The 19,309-nt window shown below is 40.2% G+C and overlaps 1 protein-coding gene across 2 annotated transcripts in view; it reads right to left on the bottom strand.

Moving 5' to 3' along the window:
* The window catches only part of AFG2A (AFG2 AAA ATPase homolog A), a 179,069-nt gene that overhangs the window by 120,949 nt on the left and 38,811 nt on the right, over positions 1–19,309 (bottom strand). The window contains exons 12-14 of one of the 2 annotated variants that reach the window (XM_072336451.1): positions 17,665–17,718; positions 17,243–17,322; positions 5,279–5,405 (exon numbers count right to left, since the gene is read on the bottom strand). In XM_072336451.1, coding sequence (XP_072192552.1) covers positions 5,279–5,405; positions 17,243–17,322; positions 17,665–17,718 — 261 coding nt within the window. Of the gene's footprint in view, positions 1–5,278; positions 5,406–7,662; positions 7,734–17,242; positions 17,323–17,664; positions 17,719–19,309 lie in introns of those variants that run through there. The other variant, XM_072336452.1, reaches the window with a different exon arrangement.

Here is a 19,309-nt window from a genome sequence, read left to right as displayed (position 1 = left end):
ATAAATAAATCACAATGAGGGTCCTCAAACATTAAGCAGGTGCCCATAGAGGCTCTGAAAACTCCATGCATGGACATACACGGAAGACCTTCTAGATAAGCCCGGCTCAACCTTACCTAACATTGAATTTGGCTCTGCTCAAGCATGAGGTTGAACTGGAAGACCTCCAAGGGCCAACCTGGAGCTTTCTGTGATCTTTGATTAAATTTGGGGGTCACAGAGAGGAGCAGAGCACATGACTGGTGTACTATGTGGCTTGTAACTCCAATACTACATTATGTTTGGGAAAACTGAAGTAGTATCTGTCAAAGCTGAGGAAGACCCTTTAGTAAAACACATCTGACCAAAATGGAAATCACTCATAGACAAATATGTACATAGAAAAATGTAAGACGTGGTAATGAGTTAAGTTAATGCTACTGCATCTGACTGTTAAGCATGCTCCTAGTATCACCTGCTTTATAACAGCATATACAATAATGAAAAAATATGCCAGATTCTTTCCTATTTCTTTTAACTTGTAAAACTGCAAACCTAAATATTTGAATTTCCTCCACAAGCCTTCAGAAAGACAGAACTTTGATGTTTTAAAAGAGGAAAGATTATTTACTTTTGCTGCAGGCAAGAAATTATAATTTCTTTACTGATTCTGCCAAATGGCTCTATCGTGCACTTTTTATTTTCATCAAAACAAGCCACTTTAAATTAAGGTTGTCCCAAAACTGCACACAGTAATCACCATTTTAAGGGTCAGATTCACTTGTCAAACCTCTGTTTGACTTCTCTGACCAAGAGAACTCCTCCAAAACCCAAATGAACCACAGGGGAGGAAAGTTTTATTCTATTTCCCCATACTTGGCAGTTGCTAGGAAGAATACTGGCTGCAGTTTTATTTTGTTCCTATAAGCCGACCAGAAAACTCAATATCCACATGGTTCTTAAACAAAATAAGCTGAAGTCAACTCCAGTGGTTAATACACTGATGTCAACTGAGCTTCTCTGCAGAACAGCGTGGACTGAAGACTTCAGGGTGAAGGAAGAGAAGGGAGGAGAGAAAAGGTGAGGAGGAAGGCTGGGGAGTACGACACTTTTAAAAGCAAAATAACTGTTCAAAAGGCGGTAGCAAAAATGCTCTGCACTGGCACAATCCACAGAACACATGTTCTTATACTAGCACGCAAGGTACTTCAAGATTAGAAGCCAAAACGTACTAAAAGAAGTATTTTTTAAATACTCAGCTCTTTGGTATTCAGTATATCAGTGGAGCTGCTGCTTTGAGCTACACTTGAAGCCCATGAACACCGATGCAATCCAGACCATCATCAATCTAGAGACAATGGGTAACACTGACAGCACAGGCTTTCATTAATCTCCATTTGTCCTATCACATCCTGTCATTCTTATGCAAATAGCATCTTTGAGGATACATCTTTTCTGCACCCCATGATAAGGAGAAGTGAAGCTGTCAGGAGCACCAGGATGTCATCGTATATCACAGGCCATCCCTTCACTTATCACCTTGTGTTTTACATCATCGCCAATGTGTTTGACAATCAAATTTGACCCAGCGGGAGGTAAAACTATCAGATACCACAGTAACAGGCATCTTGCTTCCTGTGCTGAAACCGTTCACCAAGGTCCCTGGGGATCTGACAGTTTCTCTTTCTTTAGTAAAGTGGTTAATGGTGATGAAACACAGGGGAAAAAGGCATTGGCATGGGCAGGAAACAACAGAAATTCACCTTCTTCAACCAAGAATTAAGGCCAATATTTAAAGTTTAGGAAAATACAGGTTCCACTGTAAGAGAGAAAAAGGACACGCAGTCCTGTTGAGTCAGTCTAGGTTTTCTCCTGCAGAAATCTGTTGGACTACAGTGAAAAGCTCGTCCACGTATATCTGAAAAGATCAACTAATTTCAAGCAAATCAAAACACACTCAGAGCTCAAAATAGTTTATGTGGGGTTTGTACCGATGAGTGAGATCTCTTGTTAGGCCAGCTGATACACGGGAAAATACAACCAAGCTTTGAATTGCAAGCAGCTCCATGCAAAATATTTCAGGCGTGAAAAATCACTCTCGAGTGAAGAAGTCATCAAAAGTTAGAAGTATTTTTCCTACTGTTGCTCATCAATTCTACCTCTACAGTAAATAGAAAACCAAAACTAAAAGGCTAGTTTTTACTATTCTTACTGACTCAGAGTGTTTTGTTTCTGTATCACTTACAAGGAATGTTCAGAACATCTCGTTCCAGAATACTTCCCTTCTAATAGAAATCCCTCTTTCTGCATCACATGTAGGGTGAAATTGGTACACGTTATTTTTGTTTTTTCAATCCAATGGAAACTATCCCAGAGTATTTCCAGCATGGCATGAATGGGATGCAAAGTAGCTACGTGCTCCAAACATGGGACACAACTTAAGTCTGGAATAACATTTCAATAAAATCATGACATCTCAGAGAAACTATCTTATTAATAGACATTTGTAACAAGACAAAACAAGTTCACCACTAAACATAACTCTATAAAAGTCTGACTCAAAATCTATTCACTACCCGATAGCAACAAAGTGTAGTGCTTGCAGGGATGTCAATGTCTGCACTAGGCACAGGGGAATACCCTTATATGTGATATTCCCACATGCTGTTTTCAAAGTAAGGAACAAAAGATTGCCATGTGCAACATACAACATGTAAAGTTCATGCATTAAATATTACTGCATGGTCATGATAAACCTATACAAATAGGACACTCATTTACTGTAATATACTACTGAACTAATATTTCCAATGCATTGATTTAATAAAATTTTCAAAGGCATTAGTGATTACTAAGCAAACTGTAAATCCATATGGAAAGACTTCTAATGAACTGAAGTTCAAAACAAACGCTAGGTTGGTGTAGCTTACCTGGTTTGCCTGAAGCACAATGTGAGTTATACCAACTCAAACATGATTATCCAGTCCCTTTAAATAACAGTTTAAGCCCTTTCTCCAGACTGGTGAAATTCTGCTCTGCTATTCTATAAGTGAACACTTTCTACACAATTATCAGAACTTTTTTCTTTATATCTTCACAGAAGTCATTTAAAAAAATATCTAAAATATCCATTTATAGTTTCTAGCTAATAACATTCCTATAATCACACAGCTCACTACTCTGAGGAGCGCTGTCTCATGGAACTTAGACCTGTTAGGGTCAGAACCAACTTGAGGCTAGAATACATCAGCCTAACACTGCCATATAAACACAAGTGCGTTAGTTCCTCATTTCCTCTCTTCTAGCCTTTTACCATGAGAGTTAACTTAATACTCTATAGCGATATATATGTATAATATTCTTCCTTTAAGCCACCACAGTGTGTAAAAATCTTCCCAGTGGTAGCTACCATAGTTCCCTACACACAGAGTATTCAGATGTTGCTGATGAATGCAAGGAAAAAAAAACAGTTGGAGTTGAAAGTGGAGTTTCCACAACATACTGTCCTTTCCAGCTGCAAGTATTGCATCAGCAATGTTGCAGAACCCAGCTAATTTCTGTGTAAGCCCGTTTCACCTGAGCATCACCTACTCAGGGATGGGTTGGGTTATCCCCCTGTCATTTCCTAGCTCCATGGCTGCTTTTAGTTAAAATAAATTATTCCTAGAAAAGTGGATATAAAAACAGATCTTTTCAGAATCAACATCTCTCATCACCCCCGCAAAATTCAGATACAGGGAAGACACCAAGTTTTTTTATCCTCCAGATTAAAATTAAAACTTTCAGGTACTAGAGCTGGATTTGCATCAATGATGGACATACAGTGCACATATATCTAACAGTTTCAGTTCTACGAGTTTTGCGTATTGTAGGGTGGCCCTTTTAACACATGCTAGTTCTGTCCAAAGGGAATTCCAGTATTTCAGATAAAAAATGAAAACACAAGAAAATAGCATTCACAGGGAAGGAGAATCTAGCCAAAGGGAGAATGACAGAGAATCGAATGCCCGCGTGGTGACAGAGATGACACAACACAACAACAAACTGACCCAAAAAAGAAATTTCTGGTCAACAGATCAAAATTTTTCTAATTCAGATTAATCTGACACCAAAGAAAGCTGAAATCAATCTGACAAAAATTAAAATCTGTGAAAAATCTCAGTTTCACGCAAGTATATTTGTCACCGATTTACCATTTCTTACTGAATACACTTTACTAGCCCTACTTCACCTTGGCAGGCACATAGATAGCCCTTAAGGAAGCTGTAAACGAGCCTTTATCATGACGCTATCAGCTGGGTGGCTTCTGGCAGTTCAAAAGGGAAGAAGCTGTGTTCTGCAGCCAAAATACAAGGTTTCTTTCCCCTCAAGACTTCATGTGTATACTAATTTTACTTTAAGAGCTTGCACCTCATACATATTTTTACCTGAATGCTCCAAGACAAACTGAAAAAAAAAAACTATTCCAGAAATACCTTAAAATGTAAGAATTTGTTAACATTGAAAATAAGGAAATATTTTAAGAAACCCTACAAAAGACTAGGAAAAATAAATTTCATTAGCTTGTCATCAAATTCATGACTGTTGTGAAGGTGAAAAGCTGTGGAACAATGAACCTCACCAACACCATGAAACATATCTTAAAGGAAATCACTTCAGACTGTTCCGTCTACTGCACTTAGCTGTGAGCAGACACAGCAGTGGCAAACTCTTAAAGTGGATTTTCTACAGGGCTGCTGGGTTTGTTTTGTGTTTGGAGGCTTTCTGCTCTAAGCGTTACAACCATTCTGGTTTTACATACTTGTCTCTCCAGCAAGGCTGCTGTGAGACTCAAGGAGAAACCGTGCTGTCTGCAGCTGGAACCCCCACTGCTGGCAGCAGGCAAACAGCACCGAGGAGATATTTAATCTTCTGAAAGGAAGTAACTAATGAAACCAGCAGTCCAGCAAACTCTTGCATAAACAAACACAACAGAAGCAAAACCCACAAAAGCAGTTTGACAGAAATGTTGCTGCACAAGTTCAATGAGCTCAATTTAAGGATAATTTCTTCTAGGAAACAGACACTTACGGATATCACAAAACACTTTGTTTCTGTTAAAACATTTGTATGGGAAAAAACAAAACCAAAAACCACCAGAGACATAAACCTTTCCTTCGCCTTGCCACCATTTTCCACCTTCTATCCTTATCATAAAATTATTAGACGGCAGTTTGCAGAGTAAATGAAGACAACTGAATTATTCCAGAATCAGACTTTCTCAAGAGAACGGTACATTCAACACTGCATCTACTTGTACCTTGTCTATCATGTCCGGTCTGTTTGTAGCTGCCAAAATTGTCACGTCCTTCAGCTGCTCTATCCCATCCATTTCCGTCAACAACTGAGCCAAGACTCGGTCTGCTACATTTCCAGCACCTGAAGAGCTGAATCAAATAAATAAATAAGTAGTTACAGCATTTGTTTGCCCTTCCCAGAAATTTGGAGAAAGGATATCAAGTTCAATTCATAGGAATACACTTCTTTTAATGTTTAATTTCATTCTGATTTTTATTTTCAATTTCAATACGTGGATGGAAAATAGTTGCAGTCATTTGAAGTAAGTAAATGCAAGCTAAAGAATTAGTCCTTCAAAAGATTGCTCGGTATTCAGAAACCAGATGAGGTTTGTTACTTACAAACCTACTGCACAGGTTGTAAAAATTGTACAGAACGTGGATATCTGGAATAAACATTTCTAAGATAACTAAATCCATCCAGATTCTTTTCTAGTCAGGCAAACTTTAATTTCCAGCATCCTGCCAGTGCGCGCTTACACCACCCAGGATGAAAAATCACATTTAGTTATGTATTTTGCAGAGTTGGTCTACATTTGTGTGTCCTCTCCATCAAATGAGTACAAATTCAGCGTGTACCAACATTATGGTACATTATGGTGTACCATAATGGCAATGTCAGTCCTTCAACCCAGTTGATTTTCCAGATGACAGGAAAGGAGGACTGAGAAACAGAAAACTCTAGTTTGAAAGTGCCAATATGTGAAACACCTGAAGAGGCAAGGCAAAGTATTTTAAGCATTTATTTATTTATGTTGGCAATTAACTCTGGTAACATTAAAATTTACAGAGGAATTGTTTAAATAGATGTAGCAAGATATATTGCAGAAACAAACTAGTTTTAAACTAGTTAAACCTTCCAATATTTTAAAAAGAGTAAGTGATATACCACCTTCTTCCTAGGCGTTTATAATGTATGTGTGTTCACATATATATGCCCATGTGTATTGTGTATACATGGTCACACATGCTGTAAGAATGCAGAAGACAGTGCATAAATCAAACCAAGACCAAGCACCTGTGTTGCAATAAGTAATAAGCATCATCAACTGTTATGTTCTTTACACTATAACCATCCTTTTAATTCTGCATAAAGAAGCTTTATTTATGAAATACTATTAAAAAAAAAAAAAAAAAAGAAAAAGAAAAAAAAAAAAACAAAAAAAGGTCAAATCATGATTTACTTTTTCAAAGATACCATTCCTAGGAGATAAAAGGACTGTACACAGATAACCATTCACTTAGATACGCAGGTTGAAGTGAAGCAGTGGGAGCCCTGAGAGCCTGGCTGTTGGCCACCACCACCTCCGGCTGTGGGGAAGGCCCCCAGCACCTGCTAAAATGCCATTTAAAATACAGCTTAAAGAAATAAACCTCTCTGGTTTGTGATCGCTGAAGACAGATTAGTTCTAAGCCACTGAGCTTTTCCAGCAGATGCAGGCAGGATGCCTCCATCCAGCTGTGGCACTTGGCAGCAGTGCAGCCATCCACCACCAAGGCAGCCAATATGCTTCCTGAGCGCCTCAGAGCCAGCCCAACAGGCATGCCACTGCCACCCCTGCATAGATTTCCTCCTAATAAGCTCTGTAGCTTTCCTGTTCTGTAACCGGTTCTGTAATTTACCAGAGGAAAATAGTTAACTTATCAGACCTAGCCTGGAAAATATCTTTGAGGAGCTATAATAAATGCTGGCTAAGACAGTTTTTAGGTCGCTTAGAAATATTAGAGAAGGGACTTGGGTTAGCTCGTTGTCAGCTGTTTGGTTTGCTGCAGCCAGGCTAGAAACTCCCAAGGGGTATCAGAGCATGTCTAACACAGCCCTGGGTCACAGCCCCTTGCCTTGCAGAGGGCTGAGTGTGATAAAACACTTCAGGTGTTGCACAAGGATGGTAAATGCTTTTCGAAGGACACAGAACTGAAAGGAAATTAAAATCAACTTTGTAACATAAGCTAGTCTCAGGTGGGATTCGGGCCTCCCATCTTGCACTAGTTTCACATTCACTCCACTTTATACCCCACGGGCAGCATACAAGGAAAAGCTAAGCAAAGGGAAAAACATTAGGAGTGGGACCAAAATGTTAGTGTTATATGAGATGATCCAAACCCAGAAGGCGTTGGGGGAGATGTCAAACTTTTTTTTTAAGGAAACAAAGAAGAAATACTTGTTTATAAAGAGAGGTGGCTAGAACGGATATTACATCTTTCCCCAGTATAAACATTTCTCTTACAAGTATCAGACTAAGAGAAAAAAGAAGTTTATTTTAAGGAAAACTCCCACTGTTAGAGGTGAATGTATCCTGCAGTTTCACACAGCTAGGGCATAATCAGAAAGTCACAGTTAAGCAGTCACGGATGGCATAGTGCTCTTCAAACAACAGATGGAGGATGCCAGTGCATTAGTAGGGGCTCTGCTGCTACCTGTTAGAAGTGGAATAAGAAGATTTTAAAACCACACATGGAAAAAATATCAAAAATAATAGCACTATCAAATGAAGACATGTCTGGGATCTACAACACCAGAAGTTTTCAATTTTGGTGCTTTTGCTGACATAGCTCACTAAGCCATCATATGATGCATCATATTTAGCACAGAGTCTAGTGAAAATTAGCTTTTGGCTTCAGAGGATGCCCTATGAAATTCCCGGCAGGCGCACACGATCTCCTTACAGGCCTCTCTGAGTTGCACCGCATGCCCTGAGAATGCTAGTGCTGCCTAAGCTGTTAATCTGAAGGGTGACACGCAAGTATGCGCTTTTCCATTTTCCCATGATTTCCCAGCAAGGGTTTCAAATTAACACAGGCAACTTTCATTAAGGCTGCCTGGACTTTTGACGCAAACAGCAGTCAGGGAAACAAATTATGATTAACCCTCCAGTCCCATGCAGGCACTGCCAAAACCAACTTCCAGCCAAGCAACTGCCTTTGCCCCCCTCTACCTGACCTCCGTGGGTTGATGTCATCATTGCAACTGCATGGAAATCGCTCTCTGAAGGCACGTAGTGGTACAAACTAATTTCCTGTCAACACGCCGCCTGCAAATCCCAGCGGTCGGAATTAGGAACCTTACATAATCCACACAGGGCCATGTGTGCACGGGTGTGTGCACGCAAGAGCCGTGCCCCCACCAGAAATACCTTGAACTTCAAAATAAAAACGCGTGAGGAAAGAGCAGCCTGGCTGCTACATGAGGGCCTCAGAATTCCAAGTAATCTCTAATGTTGTCGTAATTAAATACATCAGTCTGTAAGCTATGTGCTATTTTAATCTTTTTGCCAATTCCTAAATCCTCCAAGTAGTTTTAAAGGGAAAAAAACATATCTGTTTATACTAGTTTACCACATTCGGCAGAGCCAGATACCCTTCCCCACATGAAGTATCAGCTGGTGCTGCAGAAACCTCACCAGCCTTGGGCTGCGTGCCCTTTCAACACCCTTCCCTCGACCAGCAACAGAGAAACTTCTCCAAGCCCACCAGGTAAAACTACCTATGGGGAATAAAAACCCTGCTCACGGTATTTTGTTCTTGCTAAAGGCACTTCCAATGTGCATTCTGGCAGAAGAAAACACATTCTACAGTGTACCAGTGCTTCACCATTAACCTGAATTAATTTTCACCTCATCTGCTGCATCTGAGAGACTGCTGCCCTGCTCCAAACTGAACTATGCAGGTGAGGGCCACCCAAAACTCCCCTTCTTTTTCTCATCTCCTCTGGATTCACTCAGTGCCCATTCTCACCACCTGGAATTAGAGGCCAATAAGAACTGTCCTTTCCACATGAACACCTGAAGCTGCTCTCACACTTTTCCCCATAAATATTAGAGCAACAGCAACCTGATTCTAGCATTACACAAAGAAGTACATAAATTTTAGCAGCATTATATATTTCTTCTCATTAAGGAGACTTTTCAGACTCAACCAGATGTAAGCAATAAGCAGATTTAAATAGAATCATTAAGGTTGGAAAAGACTTTCTATGATCATCTAGTCCTACCTTCCACCTACCACCAATATTGCCCACTAAGCCATGTCACATCTCCACATTTATTGATCACCTCCAGGGAGGGTGACTCCACCACCTCTGAGAGCAGCCTGTGCTAATGCATTACCACTCTTTCAGAGAAAAAAAATCTCTCATGCTCCAACCTGAACCTCCTCTGGTGCAACTTAAGGCCAAATCCCTCTCACTGTTACCTGGGATCGGAAATTGACCCCCACCTTGTTACAGCCTCCTTTCAGGCAGCTGTAGCGAGCCATAAGTTCTCTCCCGAGCTTCCTCTTCTACAGACTAAACAATCCCAGTTCCCTCAGCTGCTTTCCCTAAGACCTGAGCTCCAGACCCTTCACAGCCTCACTGCTCTTCTCTGGACGAGTTCCAAATCCTGTTACCATTCTTGCTATAGCTAGTTTGTTCACAGCAACAGCTTACTTGTTTTCTATGTTTTCACTAGTTTAGCTCTCCTTCCCCTTCCACCCCCTATCTAGCAGGTTTGTTTCATATCTGAACACTGAAGTCCAAGAAAGCAGTACTTATGATTTTACCACATGATCAAATCTAGTAAGCAACCTCAGTGCAAGCTGATGCAAAATGTACATTTGCACAGGCTGAAAACCGAGAACACTCCCAAAGCCAAGGCAATGAACGTTTCTTCAGAACACCAGATGTTATTGCCATTGGAAAAAACTATTTAAATCCTGATCTTCAATTAAATCCCATCAAGAAGAACCAGTGACTCGCCCTTTGCCACTGCCTTCAGTGGCAATGAAACCCATCAGAACATGCTAGCCACAGAATCAGGACCTCAATTTAGTTATGGTGATAAATGATAGACTTGAAAATGCAGGAACTGTTTACACACCAACATTCAGGGCACTGATAAATTCACAGCAATGGCAGGCAGGCCCACAAGGTCACAGGGGCAGGCCTCAGGGCAGGCACCTAGCTCAGTTACTGCCCAGGGATTCATCTCCACACAGCTGAAATCTGTAACACAGACCTGGTGAGGAGGAGCACAGCCCACCTTCCTTTCCAAATCATTGCATCAGGCAAGATTCACCTAAAGAGATAAAAGCTGCTTTTCTTATTATTCTCTCTAACAAAAGAATTGCAACGACAGCCAGAAGTTACGGGTTTTAAAAGTACACGTTGGAGATGATATCATCTCAAATAATTCCTTTCCTGGAATCTCTAGAAATAATTTCCTCTCACAACAAATGCAAAACTCATTGACACAACAGAACAGCTGGTATCTTAACAGTTAATGCTGGCTGAAGCAGACTTGCTGTCAGGCCCTCAGCCCCGTGCAGATGAGGGGCAAAAGGCTTCGGTCACGCCAAAGTGCATGATATTGTTGTGCTCCAGAAGTACTAATTGATTCTTCTACATACGTAAACAGGCAGCAAATGAGGTAACCAAAAAGGCATAGGAAGCATACCTAGGTACAAGCAGTCGTTATGAAAACACTGGGCTGAAATCACATCTGGCACATGTACAGCACAACTCCAGTGCATATTATTAATTCAAACCACCGCTAATACTACAATAATAATAATAATACTAACGCTAATACTACAAGTTTGGATGCCATTAAAAAAATCTAGGAGAAAGACACCTGTATAATATCACTTCAGTGTATTGGCTATTCATAAAACGACAACAGAAAAACATGTCTTCAATGCTGAGATAATAAATATTTCCAGCAAGGAATTTTTCTGCATTTTTTTCTGCATTAGTAGAAAAATTCTGAAGGAAGAAATTTGAAACCCCTCCTTCTATCAGCACCCAATAATCAGATGTTGTCATATTCATAGAATGGCCTTGGTTGAAAAGGACCATAATGATCATTTAGTTTCTACCCCCCTGCTATGTGCAGGGTTGCCAACCACCAGACCAGGCTGCATGGAGAATATCAGACATATACCTGTATCAGCTTTTACCCCCTATATTGTTTCACATCTTCTGTTTCCTCAAGACCAAGTCTTGAATAAGGGAAAGAGGAATCTTGGGAAAGTCACCAAAATTCAGAGACATTTAGCTTTACAGTTATATCCAGCCCCAAAACGGTGCACTTCATGCCATCTCCTTTTAATATATATATATATTTTTTAAAGCATTACAAAAGCACTGAAACTCGAGGAACTCTTAGTGTTCCTTGAGTGACCACCAAGTCTAAACAAATTTCCTTAAAAAGAAAGGTTGGGCTTTACAAAAACTGGCAACAGTGCTCAGTTGTCAGCAGGTGAAACTGTATTAAACGTAGCCCATAAGTCACTTGTTGCATCTTAATTACCCTCTGCAATCCCGTAATCAACATCTTCCACTTGCCCAAATTTCTTATTACTGACTTCTGAAAAGCAGCAATAAAATAGGCCCAGAAAAAGGCAACACAAATGAAGAAGCCAGTCTGGGATGGGCTTGGAACCAACAGGATCTCTTCCAAGGCACTTTCCCCAGGCATTTCTCTGAATCCTCAAGTACTGGACAGCAATCCATCACCTGTTCCCATGTGCTCACAACCAACTCCAGACACATGCATATGAAGGGCAGATGTTGGGCCACACATTCATCTGACATCAGCACTACCCAGCTGAAACAGGAAGATGCTAACATCTACAGTTCTTCTACTCCTTCAAGACTGATGTCACCTTAAAAATAACCACACACCTGATGCACAGTGTATTTCCCATTTCCTTTCACTCTGTTTCCCTCAGCATTTCTCTTCTGTGCATTCCTGGAAGTTAATCAAGTTGAACACTGTAATCAATCATGTCTACCAGGGAAGTTAGAACAGTTTAAATTGGAAGCATTACAGACCGAGAAGCAAGTAACTGGACTGGAATTCATTTCATTATAACAATATTTAAATACAAGAGGCTTACAATGATCTGGAATAAGTTTCAATTATATGTTTTGATGACACTTATGTTCTCCTTTATTTATTTATTTTTAATACTATTTTTTATCTTATTTTTTAAGAGTATTACATGATTTTAGTCTTAATCCTGGTGGCAGTTGTAGCCTGCTTGGGCCCACTTAACATGGGTAAGCTGACCCTTTCCCACAGTCAACATCATACCAGGAAGCAAAGTGGCCATCACTTTTGCCCGCTTCTGATTCCTCTAATCCAAGCATGTATCAGCCGGGCCTCAGGCAGGAATCCAGACAGCAGCTCAGATGCGTGCCTTTGGCTGAAGCACCTTGCTGCAGAATCAGCCTTTCCACAGAACTCTTCCACACTGCAGAACAGACTTAACTACTTCATAGACTTTACAGGATTTAGAGAAACCTATGAATTTACCCACGCGCTTGAATGATGGTAAAAAAAACACGGTTTTCACTGATGCCAGTGAAAGTCTTACTGACTTGAAATGGTCACAAAGCTTAAAGTGTCAAAATTATGATAAAAGCCGGCAAAATTAAATTTTGTTGTTGCTTTCATGAAGGAAGAAACACAAATCTAAAACACACTGTGATAAAGGATTTTTGCTGAACAGGAAGCTTCAGGAGTAAAGAGTAAAATAAAGAGATTACAAATGTTTGTCACACATATACAGCATATGGGTAACGTTATTTGTTAAAATTGCTACTTCAAAGTAAATTATAAGTTTTACTGTGTGATTCAGTTGTTTCAAAACTTTCACTTCCCCGTTAGGCCTAAGGCAGACAGCCGGTACTGGCCACATGGCTTTTTCACCCCCAGACGATATTTTCATTTGAATGGCAAATACATTAAAGATCCCAGACCACAACCACAGACATTCTGAATGCCTCAGTTCTCCATCAAATCCAATTCAGCTGATATTCTCTGATTCAGGGACAACCAGTGTCAACGTAAGTAAGAATAATCAAGTTCCTTGCTTAGCTTAGCTAGCTGCTACCATCAATTCAAGTATGGCATAGGAAAATTCCATTTTTTCCACTTCTTTTTTCTTCACATTATTTGGCCTATGCCAAACAGTAACAGTAGGGTGACAATACCTCCAGCTCTTCTGCCAGTGACTCACCATGTGCACCGTAGTTTCCTGCTAAGAACTTTTATCCTACCAAATGATGCTTTGCTCTGTCCCAGCTCATAAGTTTCACCTCTCCCATGACAGTTTGCCAATGACACCAGGGAATTTGCATAGACATAAGCATGTGACTGTATCTTTGAGTGTACAATGTAAATATGTGCTATAATATCCCAAAAAGACAGGCAGCCTTATTTAAAAACAGACTGATCACTATCCCTGTTAAAAGCAGAGGCGTCATACTGTAGAAGAGAAGCCACTATTCTTCATAGCTTCATGTGCCTTCAAAGTCCAGACTGCAGTGAAAGCAGCACAACTTCCAGACATTTGGGGTCAATTAATTTGTGGCTTCAGAATGTAGCTATTGGGGGCTCAACAGCCCGGATAACACAACTCACCAGAAGTGCATCATCTTGTAGTGGATTGGTACCAAAGACTCTTCACTTTGTCACTCCTACCTTTGCTCCAAAATAGTACTGTTCATCTACCAACTTGTACTAGCACCTACTAATGCAAGGTACTGATCGTTGCTCTTTGTCTTCTTTTTTTCCTGCTTTGAAAATGCTATTTAACAGTGTCTTTCCCATCAGTCCACATTTCCTATCTTACATTACAAAGATTTGCAGTTAAAGGGGAAAATGCTTTGCTTCTGAAAAACAAGAAAAGGAACAAATACATCCATTGCCCAAAAATCCTAAAAATCCTACTTATATAAACAATGTCCCATTTCCAAAGCACATAGATTTTTTTAAGTTCGGCAAACAGACTGTCTGTGCTGCATTTACACAGAGCCATGTTCATTCATCACTTTCAAGTCTAATTACCAAGCCATTTCCCTCTTGGCAACCTCTAATGGCCAGAAGAATTAGGTTTTACATAGTCAGGATACCAAGGAATAACAAATACCCATAATTCTTCGCAGCTGTGCAATTTGTTAAGAGACTCGAGCTCTGAGCAGGGAAGGGATTACTGAGAGGCACACATTCCTCTTCATGTGCTGCCGTATGTGGACCAGTCCTGCGGGGCTCCCATTCACACAGTCTCTCCCCTAAAGAGTTGTGACATCAACTATCAAAAGCAAGGGAAGAAAAAATCAGCAGCAGTTCACAGAACCTATTACTGATTGAAGCCCCAGGATGACAGAGAAGATTTTGTGCATCACTCAGCTCATTTGAAATATGCCATGTGGTACGGTTGCCTGAGCTTCTTCCACAGTACCAACCCACAGTGAAGGAGAATTCACTATCAAAAATCTTCCTGCTTTTCCAAGGTTTCTCCTATCTTAATGTGAGCATCTATCCTTCTCTAAACTCACTGTATGCCTCTGCTTTCCCCTCCATCTTTTCATTTCTAGATTTATCATTTATTCTTTAAGAATCAGTTTTAGTGCATGCTTCCCTTTTTTCTTGTCAGCCCCATTCAAACCCTATTCTTACCTTGTTTTTGTTTAATTTTTATTTCTCTCTAAGCTTCCTCAAGTACCTCAACATAAACCAGAGTGAAAAGTCTCATGAGAAGGCTTAGATACACTAGGAAGAGCATTAAAATTATAGAATTATGGCTTGGGACTGAAAAATAAAGAAAACACTGTGTCAGACCTGAATTCAGCTAGTGACTGTCATGGCTTGTGCGGTGACAGGCGCTCCACTGAGTGGTGTAAACAGGAAGATTCTCTGGTTTTACTGATCTACCTGCAACTGGCTACAATCGATTATGTACTGTATGAACCTGTACATGTTTGCTGATGAGAAGGAATCGTTTAGCTGTCTCTACAGAGAGTTGGGATCAAAACATTTATGTGTTTCAAACCGACAAGCTTTAGTCAAATTTAAACAAGTACTAATGGGTTAACATGTATTTGGCAAAGTGCTCTGAAGAGCATTAGCATTAAGCAATTAACATTACTTCCCATCCGTAATCAGATCTGAACTACGCACAAAACTGCCCTCACAACTTACAGAAAAGCATAAACTGTTACCTCTTGACATATCCTGTGAGGACCAGGAGAGGGTACCTGCCCAGGAAGTTTTGAGATGCACAAACCCCACAGAATCCTAAGATTTAAACTAAAAAAGAAAATCTTTTCCAAAGTTGTACCACAGAGAGTTTTTCACTGCCAAGACCGAGAAAACCAATTCAACCAACAGAGGGAATAGGGAGACAATATAAACAGGTGTTTCCTTGAAAACTTCACTACGGCTAGTAACAGTGCAGGAAATGGATCTCCAGAGGCCACAAATCGTTAGCATCTCTAATGCATTTGCAAATTCCTACTGTGCAAAGTCAGCCTGTAAAAAAAGGTCATTTCTAATAAGTGCCTTGTCTGGTTTCCTACACCATTTAATTTCAGATGAATTTTATGAGAACTCTGCTACATATTTTACCTCCCATCTGGTTCAGATTTGACAATGAAATATTTGTGTGTCCCACCCTGTTCTTTTTAAAGCTCCAAAACCAGATGTCTCCAGCGCAACATGACTGCAGCAGGTCATACCACATTCTTCAGCAAGCTGTGCCAGGCCTACTACCCCCCACAGACAGTTCCAGGTAAGGTAAAATTAGGTTATTTACCCCCCTAAAAGAATAAAACAAATAAACAAACTCAATGCCTTTAGGGCATGGAGTGAAAAGGCTGATTAAAACATACAGCGTCTTATTCTTCCAAAAGGTTTTATCTTGATGAAGCAGTGTTTCTGAAAGCTAAACACATTAACATTTCAGCAAGGGGAAATTTTTTTCTTCCTGTTGGCTTGATTCCAGCACACATTTTTTTGCAGCTTCTCTATTGCGATAAGCAGGCAGGTGTTTCAGTGCATGCCACAGGTTGGCTAGCATTTCTAGGAAGCTCACAGATTTCGCACTTGCATACACTGTATTACGAGAAGGATGCTGATGAAGACGTATCAGCTTTTACAGTTGCAACAGAAAACGTGTTCATTTGTTAGCAGTTTCACAGGGCAGCTCTGTGCTACTCAAGATGCCATCTCCTCTTATGTAAATTTCAGTTGCTGAAATATCAGAAGGACTGACATCATTTACCCCTATATGCAAATACTAATGGCCGCCTTACAATACAGAGGGATCTGTATGGATGCTGAGGCAGCTCCTTTTCCAGAAACACAGTGGAAATCTGACATGCCTTTGAACAAGAGAAATACTTCCTACATTTCATAGTTCTTCAGGCAAATCTAACTAAACAGGAAAAGAAAAACAACAAGTCATATACTCATTTACTAGAAAAAGTAACTAATGGAGAGATATTCCCCAGAACAACTCCTTCCACAGCCAGCTGGAAGGCAACAGCCAGCCAAATCTTCAGTGCCATTGTAGTAAACAGAACCTCCTATAATCCTCCTTCAGACAGAAGTCAAACACCTCTCATAATTAACAGAAGGAGGGATACTTTATTAAGATTGTTAGCTGTTTGCGCAAGAATCCCTTTTTAACGTTGAAATTTGCAGAACTATTTCATTAAGTTTTACCCTTGGCAAAAAGCTTAAATGTAAGTTTAAATTTAAGCATATGGGTAATCTCTTTGGAAATTCCAGAGTTATATAACATAAGATCATCTCCTTTTCCTTGATGGAGACATTATAATATTAGGATAGCGCAACAACCTTGGGAAAAGAAAGGAGTTGGTTAATGGAAATAACTGCAGGTTAAAACCACAGTAAAGAGCCCAAAGGAATGAGAACCAGCAGAATTCTTCCTGCTCATGACATGAGAAAAAAGGAACTCCACCAACTTACCTGTTCATACCAAGTTAAATGTGCTTAAATAGAAGTCACAAACACTATTCTTTTGCATGTGGAATGAAATATGTTTAATAATTCTAGAAAAATAATACACTTGTGATTGCACAACGTGAAAGTAATTTATCAGAAAATAAGGTCTGTGATTTTTATAACAGAATTACTTACTTTCCCCTTTCGACTGCCAAGGCATCTATTTCATCAAAGAAAAGAATTGAAGGAGACACCATTCTGGCTTTCCTAAAGATCTAGAAAAACAACAATGGCACATTCAGTTTTAAGGGACTGACATTTCTTACGTATTATGACAGAAGAGACACAAGACACATAAGAGACATTGTTTTAGTAACATGCGTTTCAGGAGGTACTCATGATTCTGCATGATATAGGCTTATAGTGAAAAGTTGCTAATGGAGCCTAAATTGGACGTGCAGCATGAGGTTGGTGCAGAGGAATTTAAACCCTACACAGATCCCTTCTGCTCGGTTTTGTTTTTAAACTTAAACCAAAAGGAGATCTTTTGGAAAATGTGAAGGTAACTTTATAAGCACAGAAGAATTTGAATGCCAAAACAACTTGTGCTTTCTTACCTCTCTCACCGCTCGTTCTGACTCGCCAACATATTTATTCATCAGTTCAGGTCCCTACAAAATAAAAAAGAATAAAAGTTCTAAAAATACATTAACATCTCAAACGACTGTCCCAGGCTGCCAGTGCTGTGATACTGACGGTACTACGAGGAATTCTGATTATCTGCCACTTACAAAGGTCTCAGTTGTGCATTTTCAGACTTACCTTCTACCCATACCAGGTATTCCTCTATTTATTATAGCAAGTAACTGCTTGTAGGTTAGTCCTCTTACTTACGCTTACCTACTACTGTTATGTGAAGCAACATCATTAACCAAAAAAAATAAACACATCAGTGGTTCCTGGAAGTTTTTAAATCGACAATGACAACAAGGAGTCTGCAAGTCAGTTGAAAAAGATGAATTGCAGAAAAGCATTCGCTTATACACTCTAAATGCTTCCTATCTAGCCAAGCACCAAAACAGAGACCTAAACCCATATCTAGCAGAACTTATTTGAATCTGACAGCTTGCAGGTTCAGAGAGAAGCAGCTGCCACAGCAGCACACCTGAAACCCATTTATCTATGAGGGCTCTATCCCTTGTGAGAAAGCTGTTCAGTGTCTTCACTGATTTGCATTCCTTCTCCTCTCTGCTGAGGCTGCCAAGCACAATTATTAGTGCCAGCTGCTGCTGTGCCTGTTTATACTCACAGTCATGTTCACCAGGAACAGACAGGAGACCACAGGGTCAATGTTGAAGTTTTTGAGCCAGTACTTAAAATTACAGAAAGCAAAACAATGGAGAATTCTCAGAGCATTTTCTGTTTTGCTGTATCCTGTAGGATAGGCCGCTAAAATAATGCTTCCTAATGGGACTAAGATTCTCGTGGGATTGGTAATGACTCATTGACTTCAGCCTGGTTTGCATCAACACTGACCTACAGCCATGACCAGCGATGATTATCCACTGCCCTGAACAAAATGAGCCAGTGGCTTCAGGCTGTTTTCCAGGGAACAGGTGCCCTCATAATTTCACCAGCAGCAATGACATCCTTCTTCACAGCTGGAAAACTGCACAGCCTTCCTGTGCTTCAGTGCTGTGAATCCCCTCAGGCAACACTCTGCTCTAAGCAGTAAGGCAGCTTCAAACAGCAGTTATGCTGGAATTAAAATGTGTGGCAGATGCATGCTTACACACTGACAGTGACAGAGCTTCTGGTGCAACCCCTCCTTCAGTGGGGCGGTCTGGACTTTGTACCCAGAACAGCAGAAAAAAGATTAATTTCTCCAAAAATGCAGCACAAACAGTTTTTATGCAGTCTCCCATCTCCCCAGCTGTTTCCAGCATTGCAGTAAAACTTAGCATGCTGGCTTTATACTGACACTGGCACCACTGGAAAGCACCTTTGCAAATGTTCTGTGAATAACGTCTACTCTAATAAGAAAAGCACAAGTTATCTGGCATCAGCGAAGGGTACTGGTTATGTCATAGTTTTCCGTTTTCTTTCATTTCTTAGTGTTGTCCATTAACCCACAGGACCAGGTGGGATAGAACAGCAGCCAGCCATAGGGTACCATGCAGGTATAGTTAAACTATGTAAAGGCTGAAGAAAAGTACTGCTCATCTACTGCTCACCTTGCCAGAAAAAAACCTGGAATGATAC

The sequence above is a fragment of the Excalfactoria chinensis genome, chromosome 4 (genome assembly GCF_039878825.1).
Source record: "Excalfactoria chinensis isolate bCotChi1 chromosome 4, bCotChi1.hap2, whole genome shotgun sequence".
Taxonomy (NCBI): Eukaryota; Metazoa; Chordata; class Aves; order Galliformes; family Phasianidae; genus Excalfactoria; species Excalfactoria chinensis.
Note: the sequence above shows the minus strand (reverse complement) of the source record. Positions and strands in the feature narration are given on the sequence as shown.